Consider the following 19,382-nt stretch of genomic DNA (forward strand, 5'->3'; position numbering starts at 1 on the left):
CACCGTCATATGAGTGAAATAATCACGAGTATGGCGTAAAACAACGATCAGTCAGTCAGTCAAATATCTTACAGAACAAATAAAATGTTAACTGAAACTGATTTGGAAGCCCACCATTTCAGTAGTTGCTGTGACAACAGAATCTTTCATATATTATCACTCCAGCCTTCCAAGATTTATTTTCACTAACTTCTGTGTTCAACATTCTTCAGTTGAAAGGAAACTGGATGAATTACTTTTTAAAGGAAACTGGATGAATTACTTTTTAAAGTAAATCAGGTTCGCCATCCCTCTAAAGCAGCAAAAATTTCCCTAACAGAAAGCAAACAGTTTATCAGGGGTCATGCACTGTGGCTGTACTGAAAAGAATTTCCTACATCAAAATCGTCCAAGGTTTAACGGTAATCTGGGACTCAATATTAAGCTGCACTAATAGTCAGTGCACTGGCATATCTGAAAAACTTTCACCTGAAAACACCTGTTTTCGGAGCCAATTAAAAGGCTAAAATATTGCCTTTGGAGGTTAAACTGAAATGTTATATGGAGAAATCACGTTCTAGGATGGACTGACGCTTCCTAGATATCCAAGCTGAACTCGGCATGGTACTCTGTCAACTCGCAGTTCTAGGCGCTACATGCGTAATTTACGATTTAGTAAGCAATGGCTGGGCAAGGTCACAAAATTTTAGCGTTTGCACAGGCATTAGCGTAGCCAGCTGACTCCGGAACTTCGGAAACCATGCCTCAGTACTCAAGATGTCTTAACTAACGGGTTTCCGAACTAACCCTCGGGAATTGGAGGCGAAAAATAACTACACGCATGTACGGGATAATATGCCGATGGACTTATAGTGCATATCGTTGTTTTATTCGACAGAAAAATACGCAAAAAATGCTTTACAAAGGACATTTTTAGGCATGGAGCTAGGTACTGCGGTTTCACAGAGGGATGGCGGACGTTCCGAGATGCATGGCGGAACGCCACTTGATAAAAACGCTAGCTAGGGCTTTGCCTCAGGTTTCGACGCTTTCTAAACGTTGGCAAAAATATAACTTCGTAGGTAATAAGTTTGATAAGATGCCAAAGAAGAAGTTGGAAGAGTCATGAGTAGAATATCCAGAAGGAGGTGTATACATTTCGGATTGTTGTGGGTTTCCTCGAGGTTGCCCCTGATTTTACCTCCGTCCATAACGCAGGCCGCTATTGTATAAGTGGTATATTCTTGACTTTTCTTGACTCCTAAACACCTATTCAAATATTTAAGTAAATAATCCACTTACACAGAATACCCACTTACACTTGATACTGTCTCTACATGGTGGTATAATGCTGCATCCGATAGATACTACTTACTGTGAGCTTCATGTAAGGCGACACCAATTTTATTTTCTTTTACAGGCTAAAAAACACAAAGATGGAATAAAAAACTGAAAATCCACCTTCTTAGTTTGTTCAATCCTGATAATTTTTCGGACTTTGCTGTTTTTCTAAAATTTCTTTTCGAAAGTAAATACGTCTTAAACAGGAAAAACTGAATGAATAGTTTAAACTTTCCACAAATTACACGATTTTTAAGTTTCAATTTTATACCATCCAGCGTTGACAATGGAAAAAGATTTAGTCTGCCTGTAAAAGAAAAACTTGATCTGGTGTGGCTTGACTGGCATGCTCATACGAAGAATGTCAAGTTAACTTATTCTTCATGCCAAATCAGCTAAATATCCCCTATCTCCTAATTTCAGCTTTAGTACTTAGACATGCATGAAAGAATGCAACAAAATATCCCAAAAATATGGATTATATCCACATTTATTCTTGAAAAACCATGTGCGTCATATCTATGAGATTTGGTGAATTAGAGAATGGATCAAAAACCTTGTGTATGGCAAATTGATGCAGTAAACATGATATAACCCAGAAAATGATTCCTTATATTCAGTAACAAGTGTTTTACCTCATAAAGTTGTCAATGATGAAAATCCCTTTTCATGTGTAATCTTGGAGTTGTGATACGTGTTGCTGTATTGAAAAACAAAGTTTGAAACATTTTCTTTGTAAAGAAGAACTTTAAAACTATATTAAGTGTTGTTCAGAATATTTATTTGATTGGTGTTTTACGCCCTACTAAAGAATATTTCACTTACACGACAACAGCCAGCATTATGGTGGGAGGAAACTGGGCAGAGCCCGAGGGAAACCCACGACCATCCACAGATAGCTGGCAAACCTTCCCACGTACGGCGGGAGAGGAAGCCAGCATGAGCTGGATTTGAACTCATAGCGACCACATTTGTTGTTAAGAGTAAGTGTCATGAATGTCACTTCTGGTTGGAATAACACTTCATCTTGATCTCACCACGCACATCTTCAGGTACCTCTCCCCTCACGGAACTCTCAAACTGTAACTGAGCCAGGGATAGCCCAGTCATTACCCTGCTCAGGATTAAAGTATTGGACTTTGAACTCACACCTCACGAGAGAGCCAGGTTAGATCTCACAACAAACCTGCTCATGCATTCAATCTTCTCAAAAGAGCTAGTCTAGATGCTTTGCGCTGCTCGTTAATTTGAAGAACTGTGCAAGTTTGAACCGAAATCCTCAAAAAACATGGCTACCTCTTTCCACTGTTTACTTTTTCTTTCTCCATCTACAGCAGAGCAGGAATACCAGATGGACACACGGTTGCATGCCCTCCGTCAAATAGATAAACCATGCAAAACCTTCGATGTTTGACAGATAGCCGCATAACTTTGTCAGTAACTCTGTCACTCATCACTGGAAGAACTACTTGATGACTCGCTGGACATGTATTCAACATCCTCATTCTCTTTGTTATGTCCCTTGAGAGAGCTCTCATGTGTGTTCTGATGGTGATGTGTGTTGGTGCTTGATGAGGTTAGAGAATGAGTCACTTCCATTGGTGGTTGCCAGGAGACAGAACTTGTATTCTGGGATGTTGGAATTTGTTCTGAAAGAAATATGTCTCAACTTAGTTTTTTTGTATCTGATTGGTTGGTTATTAATACTGATCTCAATGATTATTCACCAATATGATCGTGTTTGGGTTTATGAGAAATGAATTCAGAGGAAACCTTTGCAATTCACCGGTACCTGACAAACCTACTGACTTAAAGCCGCAAATGTATTGATAAAGCTATAACTGGGATTCGAAAATGTTTTTATTGAATTCCTTGGTCAAGGGCCTAACAGTTGTATGAGCCTGTGAAGACCGTCTAAGCCAGCAATTAAGCAATTGTATTTCAGCAGCGTCAGAATATTTCAAGCTTACTCATATGCCTTTAGTCTTCAGAATTGATCTCATTTTTCCACTCAGGTTGGTTTTCATGCCCTATTCATCACTGCAGTTTTGGGGCCCAGATTCACACTGAATTTCAATCATACTAAAATGGACATGGTCATCACCACTTAATTACAAAAGTATGGTTGAAATCCAAAATATTATCAGAACTTTTAAACAGGTTGCCCCATCCTCATGTCTGGGTTCAGTACACTTACCAACTTGTGGTGGCCTGGTTGGCCCTAGAGCATCGCTGTAGCTGATCTGTGTGTGGACTGAACTGATTGGTAGATCATTGATTTTACCCAGGAATCCACTGCGCATTTCAAAGTCTGTAGGGTACGGTCGTCGGGGGTCACCTGGTACCAAACACAAGAGAGATAAGTAAGAGTGTGGTTAGCGTACCAGCACGGGGCAGTGGATCACACGCCCGTCATTACTGTAATCGATCTAAGTCCAAGTCCAGCTCATGCTGTCTTCTTCTTGCTACGTGGGAAGACTGCCAGCAACCTTCAGATTGTCGTGAGTTTCCTACCACCATACTGCTGACCGCCGTGGTATAAGTGAAATATTCCTGAGTACATCATAAAACACCAATCAAGTAAATAAACTAAATAAATCATTGCACTGTTTTACTGTATAAGATCTAAAATTTTGACCGTATAAAATTACTAATTCTGCTTTATTCTGAAAGTTCTACTGATCATAGAAAGATAACTGATTTGAGGAGTCAGAATAAAACCTACATGTACTTTTTTGTCGAATTTTGAAACAGCTCAAAAGAATATTTTGTTGAAAATGGAAAAAAATGGCCCGAAACTCCAACTTCAAGGTTTAACTTAAATGTCCTAGTCAAGCCATGTACCAAGTTTCAATCCAACCTTTTCGCATGTCTGCAATGTGTTGATTCAAGAATATTCTGAAAGTATTGTTCTGTGTTGACTGCTAAAATGATACTTTTTGTAAAGCCATGAAATTGGCCAATCCAACCAATTAGGTTAACCTTTATAAAAAAAAATTCTGGAAAACTGTTTTGTAGTTGACTAATGGACAGATGCATTGACAGGCGGGATGGATGGAGGACTGCCCGTAAACTATGCCCTAACAAAAACAACATACCAAGAGACTGTGTTCAAGATATTCTTGAGTATGGCGTAAACCACCAACCAAAATTAATAAAAATAAATGAATAACGATGCTGAAGGAGCAGTGACAGACACCAAACAAGGAAAGCGGACATGATTAACCCTCTACATACCTAGAGACCATGTTGAAGAGGCTGTGGCAGGCACTTAACAAGGAAAGCGGACATGATTAACCCTCTACATACCTAGAGACCATGTTGAAGAGGCAGTGACAGGCACTAAACAAGGAAGGCTAACACAATTAACCCTTTACATACCTAGAGACCACGTTGACGGTGCGGCGACGGAGTTGTCAGCACTAATCCTGTGAGCAAACTTGATGAGATCCTCAGATGATATCGTCCTTTTGTTGGCCTGGTTAATGGCATTCAGCTTCTGCTTGGCTTGATAAACTGCTGTGCCCTGACGGGAAGAATACAAATCTCACTTTACTGTTTCTCACGCTGTAGTCTTTGTTTTGGATCAGCTGTGTGATTATTATTTCCCTTGCAAAAGATCAGGGCCTAGTTTCACAAGGCCACATACAACATTTATTTCTCGTACATTTGTCATACAATATTTTGTACGTTAAGTCACGTTTTCACGAAGTGCTTTATCATAGAAATTCTCCAAGAAATTCAAGCCTATATTCATTTTCCCCAAACTTTTGATTTTCTCAGGTCTCTTACTAGCGCATCTAGACTTTGTTTCCGGAGAGTACATTACGCGTGGGAATGCAATAGCACTTATCAAATTCAAAGAACTGGTTTCAGTTTAAAGAAGTATGCCTACTGTAGGAAAAAGGTACAGCTCTTAAGCAGTCCACGGAGGGTCCAGTGGGGTAATGAAGTACAACCAGGAGTAACCTCCCCTGCGCTTGCTTACAATGTTCTGATAGTTCTTGCCTGGATAGAATCAAAATGAACACTGACATAACGGAAGTTCACAACAAGATTTGAGAGAAAGACTTTGAACTTCACTGAAACTGACACGTTCCACTCACCAAGATTGTCTCTGCTTCCTTCAAATTTTTCTGAAGGTTTTTAATGTCATGATCTCTCTTATCAACCTCAGCTTTCAGCTCATCTATAGTTTTCTGGATGTTTCCTTGTTCTTCTGCTACAAAAAGACATGAATGAAATATTTTAACAAATATTCAAAATTCATTTCTTGTGGATACTTATATAGTGAAATAGTATGACCAGCATAACTGAAAGCTGCTTCATTGCTGGACTGTATTCAGCATATCCCGATGATTTTTCTCACCTTAAGTTTCTGTGTGCTATGCCTGGAAAAGAAGTTATTTATTTATTTATTTGATTGGTGTTTTACGCCGTACTCAAGAATATTTCACTTATATGACGGCGGCCAGCATTATGGTGAGAGGAAACCGGGCAGAGCCCGGGGGGAACCCACAACCATCCGCAAGTTGCTGACAGACCTTCCCACATACGGCGGAGAGGAAGTCAGCATGAGCTGGACTTGAACTCACAGTGACCGCATTGGTGAGAGGCTCCTGGGTCATTACGCTGCGCTAGCGCGCTAACAGACTGAGCCACGGAGGCCCCTCTAGGAAAATAAGTTATTTATGTGCATAAGTGTAAACAAATAAGTTAAAACACAAACGTGAATAGTAAAATAAATACATGTCCTGTAAATCTTCAGCCTTTTTGACCTATAAAGCACATTTTTTTCATGGAATTTATACACTACAATGATTTGATTGTGTCAATTAACATACAAACTACATAATACTGAGCAGATTATTTCTCTCAGAATGTTTTGAAATATTGGTAACAGTGGTGGTTGAAAAGGTTGAAGAATTAGTCCCAATATACAGAAAGATTCAACGTTTGATTTGATCTGATTAGCGTTTTACGCCGTGCTCAAGAATATTTCACTTCCATGACACCAGCCAAATTGTGGTGACAGGAAACCGGGCAGAGCCCGAGGGAAATCCCCAATCATCTACAGGTAGTTGTCAGACCTTCCAACAGCACGAGCTTAGGTCATCACGAGCTGGACTTGAACTCACTACGACCACATTGGCGAGAGTTTCCTGGGTCATTGTGCAGCATTTGCATGCTAACCACCTCAGAATGCCCCCGAAAGGTTCAGGCTGTAATGAGACTTGACCATAAATGACAACACCTGTCTCTAAAAATCGAAGTAGGCATCACTAAATAGATCACTTAAAACTATGCACAAATATACTTTCATTTATTTTTTTAGATTTTTGAGAAAAGAGTTAAAGGCATTCAAACAAATGAATTCTAAGGTGGGCTTTGTGGACCATACCATCAGAGTTTAGGAGCTCTGACGTCACAGGGGAGTTCTTCCAACTCTAATCAGGACACTGAATGTTAGAATAACCCTATTTACACATGAATAAAACATTACTGAAACAATGTTCCCAAAAATTCCTTTTTTCTGGTGAACATGAGGGGAAAAAGGTGATGTCAGGTCATAGTTCCTAGATACAGTCAGTATGGCTCATAAAGCCCACCACAGTATTCAAATATTTGAATGCCTTTCAACACTCTAAAAAAAAATCTGAAAAAGTGAATGAAAGTATTTTTATACATGGTTTTCTGTTGTCCATATAATGAACCTTACATCATAATTTGGCTTTCTTTTACTTGAAATACTATGCATTAGCATTCTCCACTGAACACACCTACCCAGTTTAAGCGTTTCTTTGATCTCCTTGTCTTTGTGAATGAGAAGATCCATCAACATCACTGTGTCCGGTTGATCTGACCTTTGCTGACCTTTAGGGGCACTCATCACCTCCAGTAATTCTCTGAAAACACAGCAGGTACATTTGTATATAATATGATGTTGGAAAACATTTGGATATAAACAAAAGAAATATAATTTTTTGTTTTTACTCTTCCCAATGAGAAAAATGGGGGTTTTAAACAAATTAGCATTGACAAAAGTAAAAAAACAAAAAATTAAAAACTTTCAAAATCTCAATAAAAGCTCTAGGGTACAGCTATTGTTTGTATGGACAGTTGAGTTAGGCCCGTGATTGTGTTTTTCTTTCATCTGGTCTCAGAAATGGCACAATATTGAACTAAATGTTTCCGGATAGCTTTAAATGTGCTCTTTTTGATTCTGTTACATGGATAAATGCCCCGGCTGTAGTTTCCATGTTACAATCTCTTATGTGCAGCTGACCCTTCTCAAACTGGGTCTTTATACTCTTTCGCGCTATCATTCCGGTCTTCAGGCCAGCCCATTACTATCATTTTAACCTTTGCACCATCACGTTTCAAAACTGGGCTGTGAGTCCCTCTCACAACTCCCTGCCTTTTTACACAGTGGTCTGAGCATAACTGTTCGCCTAGCAAAGAGAACTACATGTGAGTTTTCATAATACTTGCTTGAGTTTTTTTATACACTGTACACAAGAATATTTCACTTGTAAGTTAAACTTTCCAACCTAAACCCACGGCCTAAACTTGAGACAGGAGAGTATAATTATTAGCAGCCTTTTCACACTGATAAAATCAATAACATTTCTCATGTATATTTACATTTTATGACCCTTTGTGTGTGATTCATGTTCATTTTGTTTCTGCTTTGTCTTATTTTTTTTAAATCTTTTTGAAACTGATTTCTGTTTGATGGTAGGCAGTTGTAAAGACTAGGTTTGTCAGTTTGCTAGTCAATGAGCCAGTACTCAGTCATCTGACATTGCTTTGACGTCAGGTTTGGCAAAATTTTGTTTGGCCAAGGATGGCCCCAAACCAATGTCAGGCCACGCTTCATTTAAAAACCTGATGTAGCTAAACGTCCTTGTCAAGGAAGTAATCAATAAGGAATCTTGGAAAAATGCGGCCAAAAAATAACAGATCAACCGTTCAATACATCAACAGACAAAAAATTAGGACACATGTCAGCAAACTTATTAAAGGCCATTGAATTGTATTTGATAGATAAGCTTTGTCCCAAATGCCGCGATGCACTGCCAGAACAATGGCATCCGGTATTTAAAAGGAGCACGCTCTGATGTTGGTTTGGGACCATCCAGAGCCCAAAAATATGTTGCCAAACCTACCATCAGAGCAATCTTGGACTACGTGTCAGATGTTTATTGTAAAAAGCTGGTACTTCAATGAATTGACGTCACTTTACTACGTGATAGCAACCTCAACTTTCAAAATTTTCAGTATGTTCAGACGCGTGTCTGTAGAGTAGCATATCAAACAGATAAACAGGAATCGTGCGTGTTAGTTAAGTGTTGATTTGCATGCTTTTACTGAATTTTCATTGGTTAAAAATGTGAGTTGTTAAATTTACAAAGAAAAACATCATAAGTAAGATGTTCTTCATTCTAGTCTCTGTCATGTGAAACTATCATCCATGAGTTTTCTGCATCCAACTGTTCAAGGTTCATACATATCAGAAAGTCAGACAGTATGTTCGGTTTGTAGTTGGATGCTTATACCACTTGACCACTGAAGTTGTTGTGACAGAATGAGTTTTTTTAGACGTGTTTAAGGCAGATGAACATGGTAAGAGCTGAATATGTCACATTCTTTTGACACGTAGACTACATCTGAAAGGGGTCTCCTCCATATTTGGCCATAGTAGCCTTGCATGATTGTTCTTCACTGTCCAGAAACTCCTTTACAATGCTTAGCATCTCAGGGCACCTGACTGTTAAAATCCTGAGCTGTCAATCACCCGAAAGGTAAATATCCATGCATATTTCAGCAAGTTCAACTCTGCTCGCTGGAACTTCATAAAGATGGCTGCCCATCACAAACACCATCCGGGTTCCTGGGACACACATGTCCATCGTTTGCAATAGTGAGACCTGGGGAACAGCCCTCATTTTGGAAACTTGGAATCAGCAGACAGCTTGAGCTTGCTGAAATATGGATAGATATTTACCTTTGGGATCACTGACAGCTTGGAATTTTAACAGTCAGGTGCCCTATTCTTTTTTACCCATATAAACTGTGCCATACAAAGATACACAGTACCTCAACTCTGGATTTGCAAAATCTGAAATAATCTGGTACCCCTTCGGGTAGCCATCGTTAGAAAATTGGTAGTCTGCTTTTTTTTCAGATAGCCCAAAAAGATTTGAAGTAACCATCTTTATTAAATTGACTTATATACATTTTCAGCTTTCCGACCAGATCCATATTTTTGTTCATTCATAATAGTCACTACAACTACAATAAAAAAAAATGTTCATTTTATGATTCAGATTATGACTGCATTTCTAAATGTCACTTTACTGTTTACTCATTTTGATGACCTTTAAAATTTATTTATTTCATTGATGTTTTACACCTCACTCAAGAAGATTCGTCATGGACAAATCACATTTGTGACATTTTACCACATGTACATGTTAGAATGGCCGACTCGATCGGCAAGCAAGGCAATATGGATGAACTTCTGCAAACAGTGCGATTGTTTCCCAGGTCATCATAGGGATACAAATAAAGTTTATTAGGTATTCACTTCATTCACATTCAATCTAAAAACTTGGTAGCCCCACAGACAGGATGCTCTCATTTTCTAGTAGCCCAGAGAAAAAATCTGGATTTCACGGGACGTCGGGTTGGCAATTTTGCGAGCCCTGCTAGTGATTCATAGAAAGTAAACAATGCGTTGTTGTTGTAAAATATACAAGGCTTATCTACTGATTTCTTTTAACCTGACATTTATGCTGCATTAACTTGTGTGTGAGATTTGTGGTGATCAAAAGTGACGAACCGCGTGACATACTTAGTTGCTATCTCCACATCGTCGATAAGAGATAGTAATTTATGACGAGTACTGACAACATCTCCCGCTACCGCCGCCATGCTTTTCGCCTTCTTTGTTTCAACCAATCACAGTAAGCGTTAAAAATCTCATGACGCCGGATATGACTTTTCAACCAATAACATAGACTGATGCTCACGGGCATCAACATTGTAACTTCCGGCTAAATTTTGCAGAAAATATAGTTTTCATGAAGAAAAATTGACTGGAAAACTGGTATAAATTTAAAAATGAACAACAAATTTGAGGCGTAAGTATATTTTAATGTTTTGTGATATTTGGAGACAGATGTCCGTTCGTTGTCAGTTGTCATCTGTGGTCATTCTCACGCGGCAGGCCACTGTGTACGCCACGGGCACGTTTGATCTCTCGTACGATTGGAGGGGGTGTCCGCTAGAACTTGTCAGACTACACGAACACAGTGACACGGTGATATCAGAACTCGCCGATCCTTAGAGAACAGGGGTGGATCAACTGTTGAACGCTATGATCATGAAGTCTTCGGCTTGTAACAACCATTCACCGTATGTTTTTTCTTTGTGTAACAGTTTTTTTTTAATTTGACGACATGACGTGGATGAAGAGTGAAAAAACAATACACTTTTTCACAACTGGTGATCCATGTAGTATTTTGTATTTGCTTTCTTACATTTTCAAGTAAATAATCTTCTCCCAAGGTCTTGCTAGGTGAAAATAAAGTAGCATTTAATTGGTTGAAGGTCTACATACATCTATGGGCAAAGTGTATCAAAAACTCCTTGACACAATATGTGTGGGATCTATATCTTTCTCAGACACAGGCACAACAGGCAATTCTGTCCTCTAATAATCAAATGTTAGGTACAGATCAACTTTTTTCTCCTTGTCCAGCAAGTTGTAACAGTTTTCATAACAGTGATGGGAGAGAAATTTACACGATACCGGTAACACCCAGATGTCAGTAAAAAATGCAGTTTTTACGAACTTGAAGATAAATGACTTATAAAGAAGACTTCGCAACATTCCATACCTAAACAAAAATCATGTTCAGCATTCTGACCATATGGTATAGAATATGACAGTGACTGGCATTAACAGAAGATTAACACCCAGTTTGTTTCATGAACATGAAATGGTGTAGTAAAACAGATGGTGTGTATTGTGCCTTAATGCTATGTTCATGTAGGTGTTGCTATATTTTAAAATTGTACAGAGCGATTCATTGTATACAATGAAAGTACTTGTATATTTATATGTTTCAGACTGAAGACAGAGGACAGTGGTGAAGAAGAGGTCGATAATGGCGATCAGAAGAATTCCCTTCAAAATTTTGAGAACAGAGAAAAAAGGGTATTCCTTTTCAACTTTGAATTACTAAATCGTAAAATGACCATGAACTGATCATCTTGGCAGTTTGCAAAGCCTGATTGATATTTCACAGAGAAAATGCATACGCTAACTGTAAAACCCATGACCTTCAAATTATAAACTGTCAGGTAGGTTGGTTGGGGGTGGGGGGAGGGGTTTATATTTTTTGACACAACTTCAACTTTTACCTTCTATTATATCCCTCAAGACACAGGGGTGAGTCTCGGACCTTATCTGTAGTGTTCGTTTGGTTTTGATGCCTTGTATTCCCAGTGTCTGCACAAAATGGTCTGTCAGAGGGAATCTTGTTAATCCATTCTACATTGTATAGTCAACAGCTTTTTATGAAATTTTGTTTTCGCAGAATAAATTTTGGATATCACTTCGAAAATCCGAAGATGTTGAACTCCCTGTTATAGCTTGCAGTAACTTTGACATTTGTAATCCCTCATCCCTGTATTGGTTGTAAGAAGAGTTTGAAATCTCTGTTACAGGTGGCAGGCCCAGGGGAACATCCCTTACAGTTTAGTTACGCCTTCTGGTTTTCACGGAGGACACCGGGCAAGCAGACCACAGCCTCTAGCTATGATCAGAATCTCAAACAAGTCGGCTCATTTGCTTCTGTAAGTCTTGTACTGTACGTAGCATTTGAAGTTTTGATATGCATCATATGAGAATCATTTATGAGAGCTTGGAGGGTTCGTATGTAGCGTGGAAAACCTTGAAAGCCTGGAATTTGGAAGTAATTTTCCTATGCCTTGGAAAGCCAGGAAAAGCCTTGAAATTTAGATTACAGAACCAACCTGGGCTACGGTGTCCTGACATTTTTATCTTGGAGAAATTAGTTTTCCAACATCTTTCAAATTGCTCACTACACTGCTTTGTATAAGTGTAAATTGGTATAATTAAGGTCATTTTATGCATTGTTCTAAGTCTATTTAAGAGTAGAATATTCCATGTAGCCTGGAAATTGTGAATTTTAGGCCTGGAAAAGCCTTGAAAAAGCAGGGAAATTTGGAAAATCTTTGAAGTGTACAAACCATGGCTTGGGCTGTCTTGTAGAGGGCATAGTTCACCTGTTGGCCTAAACTTTATCAAACCACTTCAAAAAGGTTGGATATTTTTCATTTTTTTTCATCATTACAAATCTTACCCAAATAAGACAAACTTACGGCATTGTCAGGATGAGCAATAGCATGCTATATTTCTGATATACCTTTTTCAGCCTATAAAAATGGATTTTTTTGGGGGGGGGGGGGGACAAAATTTTAGGGCAATGAGGCCATCCGTGAAAAAAAAACATCTGTTGGGCGTAACCATACGCCATCGGAAAAAAAGGTCAGCAGGTTCTTTAGGGAATCTCTCTCTTCTTTTACTCTGGCTTACGAAACTAATAGAGATTTTAGAGAAATTAACAATGAGAGACAAATTTAAATAAACAGCTTCTATCAAAACTTTATAGTGATACACTCAACAAACATATTTTTAATGATGGCCTTCTTGTAAATAAAACATAAGCAGCAGTATGTATTGTGTGGTTTTATCCTTGGCAGGTAGAGCAGTTCTGGGAACTGTACAGTCATACAGTCAGACCCAGTGATTTATCAGGTCACAGTGATTTTCATTTGTTTAAGGAGGGCATCAGGCCAATGTGGGAGGTAAGTATACACGTGCATGTAACGAGTCACCAAACTATAGTTGGCAAATTTTGATATCTTTCAGCCTTTTAGTGTGTAATCAATAGCGTTTTGTTGGTAGTATTCAAGTCATTGAATGAAAGGAAGTAAAACAGGTACAGCTGAACCCCTTTTTGGTGTTTATCAAATTTCTTTGGATGTACCATAACTTGCAAGATGTACTTCGTGGCATTTGCAGATGGTTGTGGGTTTCTTCAGTGCTTTGTTCGGTTTCCTCCCACCACAAGGCAAGCTGACGTTGTACAAGTGAAAAATTCTGGAGTATGGTATAAACACCAGTCAAGTATGTAAACAAATAAATATTTAGAGGCTACATTGTTACATGAATTCCAAATGGGAATGTAGTGTCCTGCTCTCCTTGACTCAAATGGTTCAGGCAGTTGGCAAGAGAGGTCACTAGTTTGAATACAGCTCTTGCTGCTTTGGATGTGGTCATAAGACATAGGGTTTGTGACTGTCAGGGTGAGATGCTTGACCTTAGACATGTACATGTAAGTGGCAAAATTCGGAGTATGGTATGAAAGGCCCATGAAATAAATGTAAAAATAGTTTTAATTAGAGCTCATTTGTCATTACCCTAATTTCCTCAAACTTTTTTTGCATGAAAAGAGCAACTTACAGTGCAATACATGCAAATTTTTATTTAGATTTTTTAAAATAGTCAATCTCACAGTTTCACAAGAGTATAATTTTATCTCTCTACTCAGAAAATTGAAGAACATGCTTGAATAAGCAACTTGCAAACATGTGATAATAATCAAGAATTACAGTTTTTGTTTTCTTTTTTCAGGATGATGCCAATAAAGCAGGAGGAAAGTGGATTGTGAGATTAAAAAAGGGCCTGGCCTCAAGGTGCTGGGAGAATGTGATACTGGCCATGTTAGGGGAACAGTTCATGGTGGGGGAAGAAATCTGTGGGGCTGTTATATCGATTAGATACCAGGTATGAAAAATCTTGATTATTTAACTCTTTTGAACATCGAAAGGTTGAATGGCCACTCACAAGGGTAGAGTATGGAATTATTGTATTTCACATTTCATTTTGTATTGTATTTAGCATGTTTCAAGTGGCACATTTCTGGTGTTTCTGATGTTTTTTTTCCACATTTTCACAGGAGGATATTTTGTCATTATGGAACAGAACGGCCAACGACCTGCAGACGACGTCCAGAATTAGAGATACGCTGAAGAGAGTGCTCAATTTACCTCCCAATACCATCATGGAGTACAAAACCCATACAGACAGCCTTAAGTAAGTTTATTTATTTATTTGGTGTTCTACGCCATATTTAAGAATATTTCACTTACCCGACAGCGGCCAGCATTATGGTGGGAGGAAACTGGGCAGAGCTCTTAAGTAAGTGTCCCCTTCACAAGATATATAGGTGGGGAGGGAGGGGTGGGGAGTCTGTTTACCTTTGTATGTCAGATACACATGTAATGGTGTATTATGCAAAAAACCTACTGAATATGTTGATACCGACCAATATACCATAAGTCTGCAACCTCTTCAAATGCGACTGCAACCAGTATTTTTAAACTGTGGAGGTGTAGAGAAATAATTTGCACAGTTTTATGAAGCTTCCATACTTATTGATGCAAACAAATCATTTTTATAATGCTGTTTTCATAATAATTGTACGCATAAATTTTACTGAAAAAAAGTGATTGAATAGATTGAAGTATTGCAGTACCCGAGACACATTAATGAATTAAGAGCATATTTACATGTGCATGAACTTGCTGTTTGCTCACTAAATGTAGCATATGTTGTTAAATATTTCCAATTTCACAATGGCACTTATGTTAATTTTCATTTGGCTATGCAGTTGAGATGGCTTGTTTCCGAATTTTCGCACACATGAATTGTTGGTTCAAACCCAGCCTCAGACAAACAATTTTTTTAGATGTTCTTGGGCTCTTAGTGCCGGTAAGCAATTGATTTGCACCACAAATGCCACTCATTTCTCTGATATAAGTGAAGCATTCCTGGGTTTGGCATTAAACATCAGTCAACCAAATTGATTCAGATCTGATTTCAGATCTGACTTTCTCAGCAGGTGTTTTACATCTCCAAATTCATCAATGCGGTTGCTGTGAGTTCAAGTCCAGCTCATGCTGGCTTCCTCTCCGGATGTACGTGGGAAGGTCAGCCAGCAACATGCAGATGGCCATGGGTCTGCCCCGGTTTCCCCAACCATAATATTTTATAAGTGAAATATGCTTGTGTATGGTGTAAAACAGCAATCATTAAATAAACGTCTCCAAATTCACAGGGAATCCAGGTTTGACTAGCAGTCAGAAATTGTGGTGTTTGGAAAAAGTATTATTTTACACAGTTTCTTCTGCATGTTACCATCTAGATATGAGGTGTTGAGTTTGGAATTGGTATATGTATATACTTTATCATGATTTTTGAAAATTCATATTTCATCCACTAATATATTCTTCCTTGTATTTCGCCTTGCAGAGATAATTCCAGTTTTAGAAACACAGACGTCTTCATGAGGTAGCTGGAGAACAACTGTTTATAGACGATGTGAAAAAGAAAAAACATACGATTCACAGGAATGGCTTGAACAATGAATATGTCCACTAATGATAACCTGGATGTGTTAATGCTGTCATGGACGAAATCACAGCATGGCTACATGAATTTGTGGAAGCTGTTATGGCACCTCTGTTGACATTAGAGATTGTGCTTTTGCAGGTAGTGGCCAGGTCTCTTCCCAGACAGGTTACTTTGACATTCTCATGTGTACAGTTGCGACAGTTTGAAAGAAGCATATTCCATGTCTGTTTTTTGTTTGTTATGCCCAAATTGCAGTCAGCCAGTTAGATTTGAGGAATATGATCTTGTCTCCGATGTGATCAGCCAAGGGTATTATATTACACTTAAGGTAATGTTAGATTGTGTTCAGTGGGTGTCAAAGCCTAAATACCTGGATTTAATCAGAACAAAGTGTATGTTGTGGAGATGCGAGATAATCTCTAAATACCTGGATTTAATCCGTGCAACTGTTGTGTTCTTGAGATAACAGGCATTCCCTTAAACTCTTCCCCAGTTCTTCAGACGTGTATTAAAAGTTATGACACGTTTAAATCTTAATAACGGTTTTGGCCTATTGCAAATCCAATGGACTAAAGTTAATACCAGACATATCTGCTAATACACTTTGGAACACCTGGGCCCTGGTTTTACACATCACAAAGGTTATGCCCTGGAAATGCAAGATAATGCCAAAATACCAGAGTTTAGTCAGCATAAGGTTTTATTTTCTGTAGATATGAGATAATCCTTAAAATTCTGACTCTAGTCGCATTATTAACTACAGTTTTATCTGTTATTCAGTCAGCAGTTGAAGACTTAATCCCCTGGGGCTGGTTGTTCAAATGTGAATTAAAACTTAAGCCAGGCTTAAATCTTAATACCAGTCTTAGCCTAAGATAAAATTAATGGCAGTTTAGTCCAGACTAAAGTTAATGCCTATCACCATCTTATCTTCTAATACACTTTTGAACAGCTGGGCCCAAGGATTGATTCCACAGAGCTGGTTTTGACTGATGTCAGAAACTTGATCTGTGATTGTGATGTTTGTTTTTGGACATTTAATGATCTCATCGGGCACTCGTAAAAACAGTTAAGACAAGTCTGTCATAATCTTTTAGTGCCGTTGAGATATGCTTTACATTGAAGTTTGATACATTTCCTTACATTTAAGTTTTATGGGTGATCTAAAATAAGTCATAAATAAAAAAATCGCTTGTGGAACCAGCTGCTGTACAAGAAGGGTAAACTAGATGGTTCTGTTATATCACAATACTAGCATTGCCTGGATCTACTGTCTGTAAAGAGAGAGGGTGCAGATGGTTTTAATTGTAATCGTGGTGGCATTGATCATATGGAAATACTTCTCACAGGCTGCATGTGTTGTTCTTCACTATTTGTGGCATGTAAAATTTCTGGTAGGGAAGAGCAAAAACTACATGGCCATTTTGACAGGATATGGCTTTCTTTTTTATCATCCTACATTCTTTAAAGTTCGTCTTTTAGTCTGCATCTTACTTATGGACGAATTCAATACTACGTTAGGTGTTAACAGTTTTCTTCTCACTCTGTCATTTGTCTGACCATGGTGCATGTTTTACATTGTGTGGCGAAATAAAATTGTTATGTTTGTTTCTGGCTGATGTTGAAGCGTGTTCTCCAGCTTAAATAGTGCTAAGTGTGTTCTCACTCCACCTTCAATAGTGCTAAGTGTGTTATCGCTCCAGCTAAAATAGTGCCATGTCTGTTCATTCCATCTTATATAGTGCTAACTGAGGTCTTACTCTACTTTAAATTGTGCTAAATGTTTGAGCATTCAGTAGTGTCCGGATCTGTTGACTGTAATTGGGTGTGGTGTGATGCCATATCTGTTAAGTGAGTCGGCACATTTAATGCGAGGACACTCAAACTATTTCCATACCTGTGTCTTCCGCCAGGATGACGTCTGGCGTAGGAAAGTTCACTGTTAATTAGATAATGAGGTCGGTTGTTCAACATTGACGACGTGGTTTAATACAACCCCTAAGTTTGCAGCCAAAGAATGAGTGAGTGAAGAATGAGTATAACATTTAGTTCATTTATTTGATTGGTGTTTTACGCATTTCACTTTATACGACGGCGGCCAGCATTATGGTGAGGGGAAACCTGGTTTTAATGACAATCAAATAATCGTTTCTAAAACACCTTGTATAAATGGGTCCCACATAAATACTAGCTGATTGCGGCCCACCCGATGGTGGAGTGGGTTCGCTTTATTGTGACTGTCTACTTGATATATACTTGGTGTTTTTGGCAGGAGGCAAAATAATATCATTAGTACCTGCTTCCTATTACATGTATAACAAACGAATTAGTCAATCAAACGAGACTCCGTTCGACCAGTGTACTCTTGTCCAAGATCCGAAATATTTTTTGATCTCGCCAGTGACACTGTTTTTAATTTCAAATCAAATAAAACCGCAAAGTAAAACTTGGGAATCGTGATACTTAAAGCTGGGCATAATGGAATGTGCCAAGCACTAATTTATTTGATTTGATTGGTATTCTACGCCGCATGCACTCCGGAATATTTCACCGCCGAGCACCGCTTAAGCCCAGTGTCAGTTTAATGTGACCGCGTGAGCTTGTTCTGTCTGGTGTCTTCGTGGGGCAGCGCTATAAATACGTCGGGGTCGTGGGTTTCCCCGGGCCCTGCCCGGTTTCCTCCCACCATAATGCTGACCGCCGTCGTATAAGTGAAATATTCTTAAATACGGCGTAAAACACCGATCCAATAAATAAATCAAATAGACACAGTTTTGACACGCGGTCGAAATGTTCATGTTGAGTAACAATGAAACACTATATCGACAAACCTATCGAATGCCACTTTTCTCGACGCTAGTTGCAGATATAGTTCTGCACATTCCCAGAGTAGCAGAGTTTTCAAACATTGACATGAGCAATCAGGAAAACCAAACAAAAATATGACCGATCAACACTTATTGTAGAAACTAAACAAGAAAGATAACACGCAAATAATTATAGCAATATCACAAAATGTAGTACAAACTTTAACATAGGCCTACTCGTTATGAATAAATCTTTTCACAGTCCTGGCATCATAATGATCTACGTCTATATATTTTAATTTCTGCCAGTATTAATTTAGACTAATTACAAACCTGAAAAATACATCACACATTTGTTCAGCTCCAGAAAAAAACAATTAGCCTGCATACATCAAATTTTAATTGTGCATTATATAAGTATAACATGCCTTGTCAAACAAAACGTATCCTGTCATGCGCAATATACACGAGACGCATTAATCGTTATAGAACATGTGTACATGAACGAGCTGTTCACTTACTATATTTAGTGAATGTTCTTATAATGCTTTACATTTCACTATGATGCTAATAACTTGTATATATATATATATTGTATACAATAGTGTTTATGAAAAAATGAAAATACAAAAAATAAATAAATAAAATAACGTGTATGTACATGTTCCTGGTATGTAAATTATATCACCGTCTGCCTTCTTTTATACTGAAAGGCCTTTAGTCAGAATAAGAATTTAGAAATG

At 38.3% G+C, this 19,382-nt stretch overlaps 3 protein-coding genes across 4 annotated transcripts in view; 2 read left to right on the plus strand and 1 right to left on the minus strand.

The window, feature by feature from the left end:
* Positions 1 to 19,382, plus strand: part of LOC135479890 (uncharacterized) — a 192,754-nt gene that overhangs the window by 47,565 nt on the left and 125,807 nt on the right. The gene's annotated exons all lie outside the window — the stretch shown is intronic.
* Positions 1,722 to 10,258, minus strand: LOC135479374 (mediator of RNA polymerase II transcription subunit 4-like). Its single transcript, XM_064759199.1, has 6 exons — positions 10,178 to 10,258; positions 7,105 to 7,226; positions 5,427 to 5,542; positions 4,702 to 4,846; positions 3,518 to 3,658; positions 1,722 to 2,969 (listed from the first exon to the last, which is right to left on the minus strand). Exons 1-6 carry the CDS (start codon positions 10,255 to 10,257, stop codon positions 2,767 to 2,769), a joined length of 807 nt encoding a protein of 268 aa, XP_064615269.1. The 5' UTR covers position 10,258; the 3' UTR covers positions 1,722 to 2,766.
* Positions 10,362 to 17,480, plus strand: LOC135479274 (eukaryotic translation initiation factor 4E type 2-like). Of its 2 annotated transcripts, none has more exons than XM_064759092.1 (7): positions 10,362 to 10,466; positions 11,458 to 11,545; positions 12,058 to 12,186; positions 13,117 to 13,221; positions 14,051 to 14,203; positions 14,376 to 14,512; positions 15,731 to 17,480. In XM_064759092.1, exons 1-7 carry the CDS (start codon positions 10,447 to 10,449, stop codon positions 15,771 to 15,773), a joined length of 675 nt encoding a protein of 224 aa, XP_064615162.1. In that variant the 5' UTR covers positions 10,362 to 10,446; the 3' UTR covers positions 15,774 to 17,480. The 2 variants fall into 2 exon arrangements, with proteins under 2 accessions (XP_064615162.1, XP_064615161.1); XM_064759091.1 differs by lacking the exon at positions 10,362 to 10,466 and adding an exon at positions 10,539 to 10,740.

The sequence above is a fragment of the Liolophura sinensis genome, chromosome 12, assembly GCF_032854445.1.
Source record: "Liolophura sinensis isolate JHLJ2023 chromosome 12, CUHK_Ljap_v2, whole genome shotgun sequence".
In the NCBI taxonomy this organism is placed as follows: Eukaryota; Metazoa; Mollusca; class Polyplacophora; order Chitonida; family Chitonidae; genus Liolophura; species Liolophura sinensis.